Below are 15323 nucleotides of genomic sequence, written 5' to 3' on the forward strand. Positions count from 1 at the left end.
ATACCAACTGGTGTATGGTGGACACTATACCAACTGGTGTATGGTGGACCCTATACCAACTGGTGTATGATGAACACTATACCAACTGGTGTATGGTGGTCACTATACCAACTGGTGTATGTAGTTCACTATACCAACTGGTGTATGGTGGTCACTATACCAACTGGTGTATCGTGGTCACTATACCAACTGGTGTATGGTGGTCACTATAACAACTGGTGTATAGTGGACACTATACCAACTGGTGAATGGTGGAGACAATACCAACTGGTATATGATGGACACTATACCACTATACTAACTGGTGTATGGTGGTCACTATACCAACTGGTGTATAGTGGACACTATACCCACTGGTGTATGATGAACACTATACCACTATTCCAACTGGTGTATGGTGGTCACTATACCAACTGGTGTATGATAGACACTATAGCAACTGGTGTATGGTGGTCACTATACCAACTGGTGTATTGTGGTCACTATACCAACTGGTGTATGGTGGACACTATACCAACTGGTGTATGGTGGACACTATAGCAACTAGTTTGTGGTGGACACTATTCCATCTGGTGTATGGTGGACACTATACCAACTGGTGAATGGTGGACATTATACCAACTGGCGTATGGTGGTCACTATACCAACTGATGTATGGTGGTCACTATTCCAACTGGTGTATGGTGGACACTATACTAACTGGTGTATGGTGGATACTATACCATCTGGTGTATGGTGGACACTATACCAACTGGTGTATGGTGGTCACTATACCAACTGGTGTATGGTGGTCACTATACCAACTGGTGTATGGTGGACACTATTCCAACTGGTGTATGGTGGACCATATACTAACTGGTGTATGGTGGACACTATACCAACTGGTGTAAGGTGAACACTATACTAACTGGTGTATGGTGGTCACTATTCCAACTGGTGTATGGTGGACACTACGCCAACAGGTATATGGTGTTCACTATACCAACTGGTGTATGGTGGACACAATACCATACTGGTGTATGGTATAGTGGGTTGTGGACACTATACACTGTACTGGTGTATAGTGTCCACCATACACCAGTTGGTACACTGTCAGTTAGTATAGTGTTCACCATACACCAGTTGGACTAATGTATGGTGAACACTATACCAATTGGTGTATGGTGGTCACTATACCAACTGGTGTATGGTGGTCACTATACCAACTGGTGTATGGTGGTCACTATAACAACTGGTGTATGGTGGACACTATACACACTGGTGTATGGTTGAGACGATACCAACTGGTGTATGATGGACACTATACCACAATACTAACTGGTGTATGGTGGTCACTATACCAACTGGTGTATGATGGACACTATACCACTATACCAACTGGTGTATGGTGGTCACTATACCAACTAGTGTATGATGGACACTATAGCAACTGGTGTATGGTGGACAGTATACCAACTGGTGTATTGTGGACACTATACCACCCGGTGTATGGTGGACCCTATACCAACTGGTGAATGGTGGACACAATACCACCCGGTGTATGATGGACACTATACCAACTGGTGTATGGTGGACACTATACCACCCGGTGTATGATGGACACTATACCAACTGGTGTATGGTGGACACTATACCAACTGGTGTATGGTGGACACTATACCACCCGGTGTATGGTGGACCCTATACCAACTGGTGTATGGTGGACACAATACCACCCGGTGTATGATGGACACTATACCAACTGGTGTATGGTGGACACTATACCACCCGGTGTATGATGGACACTATACCAACTGGTGTATGGTGGACACTATACCAACTGGTGTATGGTGGACACTATACCAACTGGTGTATGGTGGACACTATACCAACTGGTGTATGGTGGACACTATACCACCCGGTGTATGGTGGACCCTATACCAACTGGTGTATGGTGGACACAATACCACCCGGTGTATGATGGACACTATACCAACTGGTGTATGGTGGACACTATACCACCGGGTGTATGATGGACACTATACCAACTGGTGTATGGTGGACACTATACCAACTGGTGTATGGTGGACACTATACCAACTGGTGTATGGTGGACACTATACCAACTGGTGTATGGTGGACACTATACCAACTGGTGTATGGTGGACACTATACCAACTGGTGTATGGTGGACACTATACTAACTGGTGTATGGCGGACACTATACCAACTGGTGTATGGTGGACACTATACCAACTGGTGTATGGTGGACACTATACCAACTGGTGTATGGTGGACACTATACCAACTGGTGTATGGTGGACACTATACTAACTGGTGTATGGTGAACACTATACTAACTGGTGTATGGTGGACACTATACTAACTGGTGTATGGTGGACACTATACTAACTGGTGTATGGTGGTCACTATACCAACTGGTGTATGGTGGTCACTATACCAACTGGTGTATGGTGGTCACTATGCCACCTGGTGTATGGTGGTCACTATACCAACTGGTGTATGGTGGTCACTATACCAACTGGTGTATGGTGGTCACTATACCAACTGGTGTATGGTGGACACTATACCAACTGGTGTATGGTGGACACTATACTAACTGGTGTATGGTGGTCACTATACTAACTGGTGTATGGTGGACACTATACCAACTGGTGTATGGTGGTCACTATACCAACTGGTGTATCGTGGTCACTATACCAACTGGTGTATGGTGGTCACTATAACAACTGGTGTATAGTGGACACTATACAAACTGGTGAATGGTGGAGACAATACCAACTGGTATATGATGGACACTATACCACTATACGAACTGGTGTATGGTGGTCACTATACCAACTGGTGTATAGTGGACACTATACCCACTGGTGTATGATGAACACTATACCACTATTCCAACTGGTGTATGGTGGTCACTATACCAACTAGTGTATGATAGACACTATAGCAACTGGTGTATGGTGGTCACTATACCAACTGGTGTATTGTGGTCACTATACCAACTGGTGTATGGTGGACACTATACCAACTGGTGTATAGTGGACACTATAGCAACTAGTTTGTGGTGGACACTATTCCATCTGGTGTATGTTGGACACTATACCAACTGGTGAATGGTGGACATTATACCAACTGGCGTATGGTGGTCACTATACCAACTGATGTATGGTGGTCACTATTCCAACTGGTGTATGGTGGACACTATACTAACTGGTGTATGGTGGATACTATACCATCTGGTGTATGGTGGACACTATACCAACTGGTGTATGGTGGTCACTATACCAACTGGTGTATGGTGGTCACTATACCAACTGGTGTATGGTGGACACTATTCCAACTGGTGTATGGTGGACCATATACTAACTGGTGTATGGTGGACACTATACCAACTGGTGTAAGGTGAACACTATACTAACTGGTGTATGGTGGTCACTATTCCAACTGGTGTATGGTGGACACTACGCCAACAGGTGTATGGTGTTCACTATACCAACTGGTGTATGGTGGACACAATACCATACTGGTGTATGGTATAGTGGGTTGTGGACACTATACACTGTACTGGTGTATAGTGTCCACCATACACCAGTTGGTACACTGTCAGTTAGTATAGTGTTCACCATACACCAGTTGGACTAATGTATGGTGAACACTATATCAATTGGTGTATGGTGGTCACTATACCAACTGGTGTATGGTGGTCACTATACCAACTGGTGTATGGTGGTCACTATAACAACTGGTGTATGGTGGACACTATACACACTGGTGTATGGTTGAGACGATACCAACTGGTGTATGATGGACACTATACCACAATACTAACTGGTGTATGGTGGTCACTATACCAACTGGTGTATGATGGACACTATACCACTATACCAACTGGTGTATGGTGGTCACTATACCAACTAGTGTATGATGGACACTATAGCAACTGGTGTATGGTGGACAGTATACCAACTGGTGTATTGTGGACACTATACCACCCGGTGTATGGTGGACCCTATACCAACTGGTGTATGGTGGACACAATACCACCCGGTGTATGATGGACACTATACCAACTGGTGTATGGTGGACACTATACCACCCGGTGTATGATGGACACTATACCAACTGGTGTATGGTGGACACTATACCAACTGGTGTATGGTGGACACTATACCACCCGGTGTATGGTGGACCCTATACCAACTGGTGTATGGTGGACACAATACCACCCGGTGTATGATGGACACTATACCAACTGGTGTATGGTGGACACTATACCACCCGGTGTATGATGGACACTATACCAACTGGTGTATGGTGGACACTATACCAACTGGTGTATGGTGGACACTATACCAACTGGTGTATGGTGGACACTATACCAACTGGTGTATGGTGGACACTATACCACCCGGTGTATGGTGGACCCTATACCAACTGGTGTATGGTGGACACAATACCACCCGGTGTATGATGGACACTATACCAACTGGTGTATGGTGGACACTATACCACCGGGTGTATGATGGACACTATACCAACTGGTGTATGGTGGACACTATACCAACTGGTGTATGGTGGACACTATACCAACTGGTGTATGGTGGACACTATACCAACTGGTGTATGGTGGACACTATACCAACTGGTGTATGGTGGACACTATACCAACTGGTGTATGGTGGACACTATACTAACTGGTGTATGGCGGACACTATACCAACTGGTGTATGGTGGACACTATACCAACTGGTGTATGGTGGACACTATACCAACTGGTGTATGGTGGACACTATACCAACTGGTGTATGGTGGACACTATACTAACTGGTGTATGGCGGACACTATACTAACTGGTGTATGGTGGACACTATACTAACTGGTGTATGGTGAACACTATACTAACTGGTGTATGGTGGACACTATACTAACTGGTGTATGGTGGACACTATACTAACTGGTGTATGGTGGTCACTATACCAACTGGTGTATGGTGGTCACTATACCAACTGGTGTATGGTGGTCACTATGCCACCTGGTGTATGGTGGTCACTATACCAACTGGTGTATGGTGGTCACTATACCAACTGGTGTATGGTGGTCACTATACCAACTGGTGTATGGTGGACACTATACCAACTGGTGTATGGTGGACACTATACTAACTGGTGTATGGTGGTCACTATACTAACTGGTGTATGGTGGACACTATACCAACTGGTGTATGGTGGTCACTATACCAACTGGTGTATCGTGGTCACTATACCAACTGGTGTATGGTGGTCACTATAACAACTGGTGTATAGTGGACACTATACCAACTGGTGAATGGTGGAGACAATACCAACTGGTATATGATGGACACTATACCACAAAACGAACTGGTGTATGGTGGTCACTATACCAACTGGTGTATAGTGGACACTATACCCACTGGTGTATGATGAACACTATACCACTATTCCAACTGGTGTATGGTGGTCACTATACCAACTGGTGTATGATAGACACTATAGCAACTGGTGTATGGTGGTCACTATACCAACTGGTGTATTGTGGTCACTATACCAACTGGTGTATGGTGGACACTATACCAACTGGTGTATAGTGGACACTATAGCAACTAGTTTGTGGTGGACACTATTCCATCTGGTGTATGTTGGACACTATACCAACTAGTGAATGGTGGACATTATACCAACTGGCGTATGGTGGTCACTATACCAACTGATGTATGGTGGTCACTATTCCAACTGGTGTATGGTGGACACTATACTAACTGGTGTATGGTGGATACTATACCATCTGGTGTATGGTGGACACTATACCAACTGGTGTATGGTGGTCACTATACCAACTGGTGTATGGTGGTCACTATACCAACTGGTGTATGGTGGACACTATTCCAACTGGTGTATGGTGGACCATATACTAACTGGTGTATGGTGGACACTATACCAACTGGTGTAAGGTGAACACTATACTAACTGGTGTATGGTGGTCACTATTCCAACTGGTGTATGGTGGACACTACGCCAACAGGTGTATGGTGTTCACTATACCAACTGGTGTATGGTGGACACAATACCATACTGGTGTATGGTATAGTGGGTTGTGGACACTATACACTGTACTGGTGTATAGTGTCCACCATACACCAGTTGGTACACTGTCAGTTAGTATAGTGTTCACCATACACCAGTTGGACTAATGTATGGTGAACACTATACCAATTGGTGTATGGTGGTCACTATACCAACTGGTGTATGGTGGTCACTATACCAACTGGTGTATGGTGGTCACTATAACAACTGGTGTATGGTGGACACTATACACACTGGTGTATGGTTGAGACGATACCAACTGGTGTATGATGGACACTATACCACAATACTAACTGGTGTATGGTGGTCACTATACCAACTGGTGTATGATGGACACTATACCACTATACCAACTGGTGTATGGTGGTCACTATACCAACTAGTGTATGATGGACACAATAGCAACTGGTGTATGGTGGACAGTATACCAACTGGTGTATTGTGGACACTATACCACCCGGTGTATGGTGGACCCTATACCAACTGGTGTATGGTGGACACAATACCACCCGGTGTATGATGGACACTACACCAACTGGTGTATGGTGGACACTATACCAACTGGTGTATGGTGGACACTATACCACCCGGTGTATGGTGGACCCTATACCAACTGGTGTATGGTGGACACAATACCACCCGGTGTATGATGGACACTATACCAACTGGTGTATGGTGGACACTATACCACCCGGTGTATGATGGACACTATACCAACTGGTGTATGGTGGACACTATACCAACTGGTGTATGGTGGACACTATACCAACTGGTGTATGGTGGACACTATACCAACTGGTGTATGGTGGACACTATACCACCCGGTGTATGGTGGACCCTATACCAACTGGTGTATGGTGGACACAATACCACCCGGTGTATGATGGACACTATACCAACTGGTGTATGGTGGACACTATACCACCGGGTGTATGATGGACACTATACCAACTGGTGTATGGTGGACACTATACCAACTGGTGTATGGTGGACACTATACCAACTGGTGTATGGTGGACACTATACCAACTGGTGTATGGTGGACACTATACCAACTGGTGTATGGTGGACACTATACCAACTGGTATATGGTGGACACTATACCAACTGGTGTATGGTGGACACTATACCAACTGGTATATGGTGGACACTATACTAACTGGTGTATGGCGGACACTATACCAACTGGTGTATGGTGGACACTATACCAACTGGTGTATGGTGGACACTATACTAACTAGTGTATGGCGGACACTATACTAACTGGTGTATGGTGGACACTATACTAACTGGTGTATGGTGAACACTATACTAACTGGTGTATGGTGGACACTATACTAACTGGTGTATGGTGGACACTATACTAACTGGTGTATGGTGGTCACTATACCAACTGGTGTATGGTGGTCACTATACCAACTGGTGTATGGTGGTCACTATGCCACCTGGTGTATGGTGGTCACTATACCAACTGGTGTATGGTGGTCACTATACCAACTGGTGTATGGTGGTCACTATACCAACTGGTGTATGGTGGACACTATACCAACTGGTGTATGGTGGACACTATACTAACTGGTGTATGGTGGTCACTATACTAACTGGTGTATGGTGGACACTATACCAACTGGTGTATGGTGAACACTATACCAACTGGTGTATGGTGAACACTATACTAACTGGTGTATGGTGGACACTATACTAACTGGTGTATGGTGGACACTATACTAACTGGTGTATGGTGGTCACTATACCAACTGGTGTATGGTGGTCACTATACCAACTGGTGTATGGTGGACACTATACTATCTGGTGTATGGTGGTCACTATACCAACTGGTGTATGGTGGTCACTATACCAACTGGTGTATGGTGGACACTATACCAACTGGTGTATGGTGGTCACTATACTAACTGGTGTAAGGTGGACACTATACTAACTGGTGTATGGTGAACACTATACTAACTGGTGTATGGTGGACACTATACTAACTGGTGTATGGTGGACACTATACTAACTGGTGTATGGTGGTCACTATACCAACTGGTGTATGGTGGTCACTATACCAACTGGTGTATGGTGGTCACTATGCCACCTGGTGTATGGTGGTCACTATGCCACCTGCTGTATGGTGGACACTATTCCAACTGGTGTATGATGGACACTTACCCGCGTGATGGTGACCTGAAGACGGAGAGTGATGTCGGGGGAGCACCAGGCTAGTGTCAGCAGGTTGAGGCCGTGGAAGGTGGTGGTGAGCGGTGCTCCAGCTGCCAGCAGGAGGCTGGTGATCCTGCACCGGTTACTGGTGACGGCCAGACACAGCGGGGAGACGCCCCAGCATCCCAGGGGCTCCAGGGACGCTCCTGACCACAACAGCTGAACTGCCTGCTTGATGTCGTCACACAGGCTGATCACACCCAGCAGCTGCTCGTACATCTCTCCTGGTCCACCCTCAACCTGCACAATGTCACAGTCTTAGACAAATGTCGCTCCTCTTCTTCTTCATGGTGAATCATCACAACCCAGTAAACACATAACGTTTTCTGACATTTATTTGGTAACAGAAAGGTGACACTGTAACTATTTATATAAAGTCGTCTTTTAAACGTATGAAATACGTATAAAGTATGTGTGTGTCTGTGTGTGTGTGTGTGTGTGTGTGTGTGTGTGTGTGTGTGTGTGTGTGTGTGTGTGTGTGTGTGTGTGTGTGTGTGTGTGTCTGTGTGTCTGTGTGTGTGTGTCTGTGTGTGTGTGTGTGTGTACTCACCTAGTTGTACTCACCTAGTTGGGTTTGCGGGGGTTAAGCTCTGGCTCTTTGGTCCCGCCTCTCAACCGTCATTCAACAGGTGTACAGGTTCCTGAGCCTATTGGGCTCTATCATATCTACACTTGAAACTATGTATGGAATCAGCCTCCACCACATCACTTCCTAATGCATTCCATTTGTCAACCACTCTGACACTAAAAAAGTTCTTTCTAATATCTCTGTGGCTCATTTGGGTGCTAAGTTTCCACCTGTGTCCCCTAGTGCGTGTGCCCCTTGTGTTAAATAGCCTATCTTTATCAACCCTGTCGATTCCCTTGAGAATCTTGAATGTGGTGATCATGTCCCCCCTAACTCTTCTGTCTTCCAACGAAGTGAGGTTCAATTAACGTAGTCTCTCCTCGTAGCTCATACCACTCAGCTCGGGTACTAGTCTGTTGGCAAACCTTTGAACCTTTTCCAGTTTAGTCTTATGCTTGACTACATATGGACTCCATGCTGGAGCCGCATACTCCAGGATTGGTCTGACATATGTGGTATATAATGTTCTGAAAGATTCCTTACACAAGTTTCTAAAGGCCGTTCTTATGTTAGCCAGCCTGGCATATGCTGCTGATGTTATCCTCTTGATATGAGCTTCAGGGGACAGGTCTGGCGTGATATCAACCCCCAAGTCTTTCTCTCTCTCTGACTCTTGAAGTATTTCATCTCCCAAGTGATACCGTGTATCTGGTCTCCTGCTTCCTTCTCCTATCTTCATTACATTACATTTGCTTGGGTTAAACTCTAACATCCATTTGTTTGACCATTCCTGCAGCTTGTCCAGGTCTTCTTGAAGCCTCAAGCTGTCCTCCTCTGTCTTAATCCTTCTCATAATTTTGGCGTCGTCAGCAAACATTGAGAGGAATGAGTCTATACCCTCTGGGAGATCATTTACGTATATCAGAAACAGGATAGGTCCAAGCACAGAGCCCTGTGGGACTCCACTGGTGACTTCCCGCCATTCTGAGGTCTCACCCCTCACTATAACTCTCTGCTTCCTATTGCTTAGGTACTCCCTTATCCACTGGAGCGCCCTACCAGTTACTCCTGCCTGTTTCTCCATCTTATGCATCAATCTTTTATGGGGTACTGTGTCAAAGGCTTTCCGACAGTCCAAAAAAATGCAGTCCGCCCATCCTTCTATTTCTTGCTTAATCTTTGTCACCTGATCATAGAATTCTATCAAGCCTGTAAGGCAAGATTTACCCTCCCTGAATCCATGTTGATGGGTTGTCACGAAGTCTCTTCTCTCCAGATGTGTTACTAGATTTTTTCTCACAATCTTCTCCATCACCTTGCATGGTATACAAGTTAAGGACAATGGCCTGTAGTTCAGTGCCTCTTGTCTGTCACCCTTTTTAAATATTGGTACTACATTAGCAGTCTTCCATACTTCTGGTAGGTCTCCCGTTTCCAGTGACCTACTATACACTATGGAGAGTGGCAAGCTAAGTGCTCCTGCACACTCTTTCAATACCCATGGTGAGATTCCATCCAGCCCAACAGCTTTTCTCACATCCAGCTCCAATAGGTGCTTCTTGACCTCATCTCTTGTAATTTCGAACCTTTCCAAGGTCACCTGGTTTGCTGCCACCTCTCCTAGCACCGTGACTTCTCCCTGTTCTATTGTAAAGACCTCCTGGAACCTTTTGTTGAGTTCTTCACACACCTCTTTGTCATTCTCTGTGTACCTGTCCTCGCCCATCCTAAGTTTCATCACCTGTTCCTTCACTGTTGTCTTCCTCCTGATGTGACTGTGTAGTAGCTTTGGTTCGGTCTTGGCTTTATTAGCTATATCATTTTCATACCTTTTCTCAGCTACTCTTCTCACACTAACATACTCGTTCCTGGTTCACTGGTATCTCTCTCTACTTTCTAGTGTTCTGTTATTACGGAAGTTCCTCCATGCCCTTTTGTTCAGCTCCTTTGCTTTCATACATTCCCTATTAAACCACGGATTCTTCCTTTGCTTCTCTGTTTTTTCCTGTTGGGCTGGGACAAACCTGCTTACAGCCTCCTGACATTTTTGAGTGACATAGTCCATCATGTCTTGTACAGACTTGGTTCCGAGTTCTGTGTCCCAATGTATATCCCATAGGAATTTATTCATCTCCTCATAGTTTCCATTTCGGTACGCCAGCCCTTTGTTTCCCAGTTATTTTTTGGGGGTGATAATTCCTAGCTCAACCAGGTACTCCAAGCTCAATACACTATGATCACTCATTCCCAAGGGGGCTTCCAACTTAACTTCCCTTATATCCGACTCATTTAGGGTAAATATCAGATCAAGCAAGGCTGGTTCATCCCCTCCTCTCGTTCTTGTCAGTCCCTTGACGTGTTGACATAGAAAGTTTCTTGTTGCCACATCCAGCAGCTTAGCTCTCCATGTGTCTGGGCCTCCATGTGGATCTCTGTTCCCCCAATCTATCTTTCCATGGTTGAAGTCTCCCATGATTAGTAGCCTGGATCCGTTCCTGCTAGCCACAGAAGCTGCTCTCTCTATTATATTGATGGTGGCCAAGTTGTTTCTATCATATTCCTGTCTGGGTCTTCTGACATTCGGTGGGGGGTTATATATGACTACTACTATAATTTTCTGTCCTCCAGTTGCTATGGTGCCTGATATGTAGTCACTGAAACCTTCACAGTTCTGAATTACCATCACTTCGAAACTCCAACCTTCTCTTAGTAGCAAAGCTACACCACCTCCTCCTCTCCCTTCTCTCTCTTTCCTCACTACATAGTAGCCCTGTGGAAACACTGCGTTTGTTATGGTGTTTGTTAGCTTTGTTTGTGTGTGTGTGTGTGTGTGTGTACTCACCTAGTTGTACTCACCTAGTTGTGCTTGCGGGGGTTGAGCTCTGGCTCTTTGGTCCCGCTTCTCAACCGTCAATCAACAGGTGTACAGATTCCTGAGCCTATCGGACTCTATCACATCTACACTTGAAACTGTGTATGGAGTCAGCCTCCACCACATCACTTCCTAATGCATTCCATTTGTCAACCACTCTGACACTAAAAAAGTTCTTTCTAATATCTCTGTGGCTCATTTGGGCGTTCAGTTTCCACCTGTGTCCCCTTGTGCGTGTTCCCCTTGTGTTAAATAGACTGTCTTTATCTACCCTATCAATTTCCTTCAGAATCTTGAATGTGGTGATCATGTCCCCCCTAACTCTTCTGTCTTCCAGCGAAGTGAGGTTTAATTCCCGTAGTATCTCCACGTAGCTCATACCTCTCAGCTCGGGTACTAGTCTGGTGGCAAACCTTTGAACCTTTTCCAGTTGTAATGTCCGCTTACCCTGTCGTAATAACCGCGGCCTCTATAGTAATAACCCGATGTTCCCCAGTTTTAATCCTGTTATCTTGTTATCTCTCGTGATCGTAATATACGCTCTCTGTTGTACATCTCTGTCTCTCTTCACTCAATACCCCAGCTTAACACTGTTACAGTCCAGCATGACCCCTCACTGGACTGCCCCGTATATAAGAGGAATATTAAATGAGGAAGATACACCAAGGACAAGGGTTATTAGTTAAAAAAAATAACAAAACACATTTGCACTGCCACCACCTTCCCGACCAACCATACCTGAATGTGTCTTATCACCGATCCCCCAGGAAGGCAAGGAATCAGTAACCATGGGACTCCGGGTAATATGAATTTCAGTAATAAATTTTGGAAAATTAGTTTGTTTAATTCCCGTTACTTATTTGAATCCAAGGGCAACTTTAGTATCTATTAATAGTAGGAGAACATGGGGGGCTTCCAATACAACACCTAAAAATGACAAAGTAGCAAAATATATCAAAGGGGAGTTAAGTGAATACCACTGGACAAGCTATACAATTTATTTTATGAAACATGTAAATTAAGACAATTTGAACACATCACCTATTCTATTTCCCTAGAGGCACAATGGATATTTATTGAGGACACGAAACTCAAGTGCTACTATACCTTAAATACCCGCACCACGGCCACGATGTTGATGGCTGCCCTCAGCCCCGAGGATACGGGCTTGCGGCCCTGTTCCTAATACACTCCCAAGACACACTGATGAAATTTAGTTTTTCCAACTTATTGCTGGGAAGGATTACTCCTCCCACCATCTAATACAGCCCCAGGGCTCCACCCATTATTTTGGCAATGGCCAACCATTTAACACGTAGGCCTGAGGTCTGGCTCTCTAGGGCCAATAAGGACTTGGCCCTTATCTCAGGCCAATCACCTTCACTGATCTGCCGTGGAAAGCTACATGAATTCCTGAAGATTGAGTCAGCTCTCCCCAGCTAACAGAAGGGGGACAAGGCGCCTCTATAGGGCCCCAGTACACCTGCGAGCAATGTTTACAAAACTGATAATTTATGTTCAAGCCTGTCTCCTCTAAGATCAAGGGTAGGGACATTTGACTCTGCCTGGTATGGGGAAGAGGCCGGTGAGAGGGGAAGAGAGGGGATGAGAGGGGATGAGAGGGGTGGAGAGGGAAATATCTGAGTGGGGAAGTTGAGTGGGAGAAGCCAAGGTATCCACGACCACCCTACCCTCAGGTCAACCTCTTGACCCTGACAAATGGGCGACAGGGGGGGGGGAAGAGGAGGAGACGAATGACGGCCAAGGGGAGGGGAGAAGGAAGGAGGGGAGAGGGAGAAGGAAAGGAGGGGAGAAGGAGAGGGAAAAGAGGGGAGAAGGGAGAACCAATGAGCTGAGCCCCAGATCATTACACAGTTTAGTCTTATCCTTGACTAGATATGGACTCCATGCTGGGGCTGCATACTCCAGGATTGGCCTGACATATGTGGTAAACAAAGTTCTGAATGATTCTTTACACAAGTTTCTGAATGCCGTTCGTATGTTGGCCAGCCTGGCATATGCCGCTGATGTTATCCGCTTGATATGTGCTGCAAGAGACAGGTCTGGCGTGATATCAACCCCCAAGTCTTTTTCCTTCTCTGACTCCTGAAGAATTTCCTTTCCCAGATGATACCTTGTATCTGGCCTCCTGCTCCCAACCCCTATCTTCATTACATTACATTTGGTTGGGTTAAACTCTAACAACCATTTGTTCGACCATTCCTTCAGCTTGTCTAGGTTTTCTTGAAGCCTCAAACAGTCCTCTTCTGTTTTAATCCTTCTCATAATTTTAGCATCGTCCGCAAACATTGAGAGAAATGAATCGATACCCTCTGGGAGATCATTTACATATATCAGAAACAAGATAGGACCGAGTACAGAGCCCTGTGGGACTCCACTGGTGACTTCACGCCAATCGGAGGTCTCACCCCTCACCGTAACTCTCTGCTTCCTATTGCTTAGATACTCCCTTATCCACTGGAGCACCTTACCAGCTACACCTGCCTGTCTCTCCAGCTTATGTACCAACATCTTATGCGGTACTGTGTCAAAGGCTTTCCGACAATCCAAGAAAATGCAGTCCGCCCAGCCCTCTCTTTCTTGCTTAATCTTTGTCACATGATCGTAGAATTCTATCAAGCCTGTAAGGCAAATTTTCCCTCCCTGAACCCATGTTGGCGATTTGTCACGAAGTCCCTTCTCTCCAGATGTGTTACCAGGTTTTTTCTCACGATCTCCATCACCTTGCATGGTATACAAGTCAAGGACACTGGCCTGTAGTTCTCTCTCTCTCTTCCATACTCGCTTTCTCTTTTCACTCTCTCTGTCTTCTTAATCTCTATCTCTTCTCCTTCTACCCCTCTTCATCTTCTTCTCTGTCTTCTTAATCTCTATCTCTTCTCCTTCTACCCCTCTTCATCTTCTTCTCTCTCTTCTCTCTCTCTCTCTCTCTCTCTCTCTCTCTCTCTCTCTCTCTCTCTCTCTCTCTCTCTCTCTCTCTCTCTCTCTCTCTCTCTCTCTCTCTCTCTCTCTCTCTCTCTCTCTCTCTCTCTCTCTCTCTCTCTCTCTCTCTCTCTCTCTCTCTCTCTCTCTCTCTCTCTCTCTCTCTCTCTCTCTCTCTCTCTCTCTCTCTCTCTCTCTCTCTCTCCTCTACTCGCTTTCTCTCTCCCCTACTCGCTTCTCTCTCACTCTCTCTCTTCGTCTCCTCAATCTCTCTCTATCTCTTCTTCTTCTTCTACTCCTCTCTCTCTTCTCTCTCTCTCTCTCTCTCTCTCTCTCTCTCTCTCTCTCTCTCTCTCTCTCTCTCTCTCTCTCTCTCTCTCTCTCTCTCTCTCTCTCTCTCTCTCTCTCTCTCTCTCTCTCTCTCTCTCTCTCTCTCTCTCTCTCTCTCTCCTCTCTCTCTCTCTCTCTCTCTCTCTCTCTCTCTCTCTCTCTCTCTCTCTCTCTCTCTCTCTCTCTCTCTCTCTCTCTCTCTCTCTCTCTCTCTCTCTCTCTCTCTCTCTCTCTCTCTCTCTCTCTCTCTCTCTCTCTCTCTCTCTCTCTCTCTCTCTCTCTCTCT

At 45.6% G+C, this 15323-nt stretch overlaps 1 protein-coding gene across 1 annotated transcript in view; it reads right to left on the bottom strand.

Annotated features, from left to right (window-relative positions):
• LOC123766487 (uncharacterized) overlaps positions 1-15323 on the bottom strand; it is a 131478-nt gene that overhangs the window by 41255 nt on the left and 74900 nt on the right. The window contains exon 6 of the mRNA XM_069311920.1: positions 8274-8564. Coding sequence (XP_069168021.1) covers positions 8274-8564 — 291 coding nt within the window. The remainder of the gene's footprint in view (positions 1-8273; positions 8565-15323) is intronic.

Source organism: Procambarus clarkii, chromosome 71, assembly GCF_040958095.1.
Source record: "Procambarus clarkii isolate CNS0578487 chromosome 71, FALCON_Pclarkii_2.0, whole genome shotgun sequence".
Classification (NCBI taxonomy): Eukaryota; Metazoa; Arthropoda; class Malacostraca; order Decapoda; family Cambaridae; genus Procambarus; species Procambarus clarkii.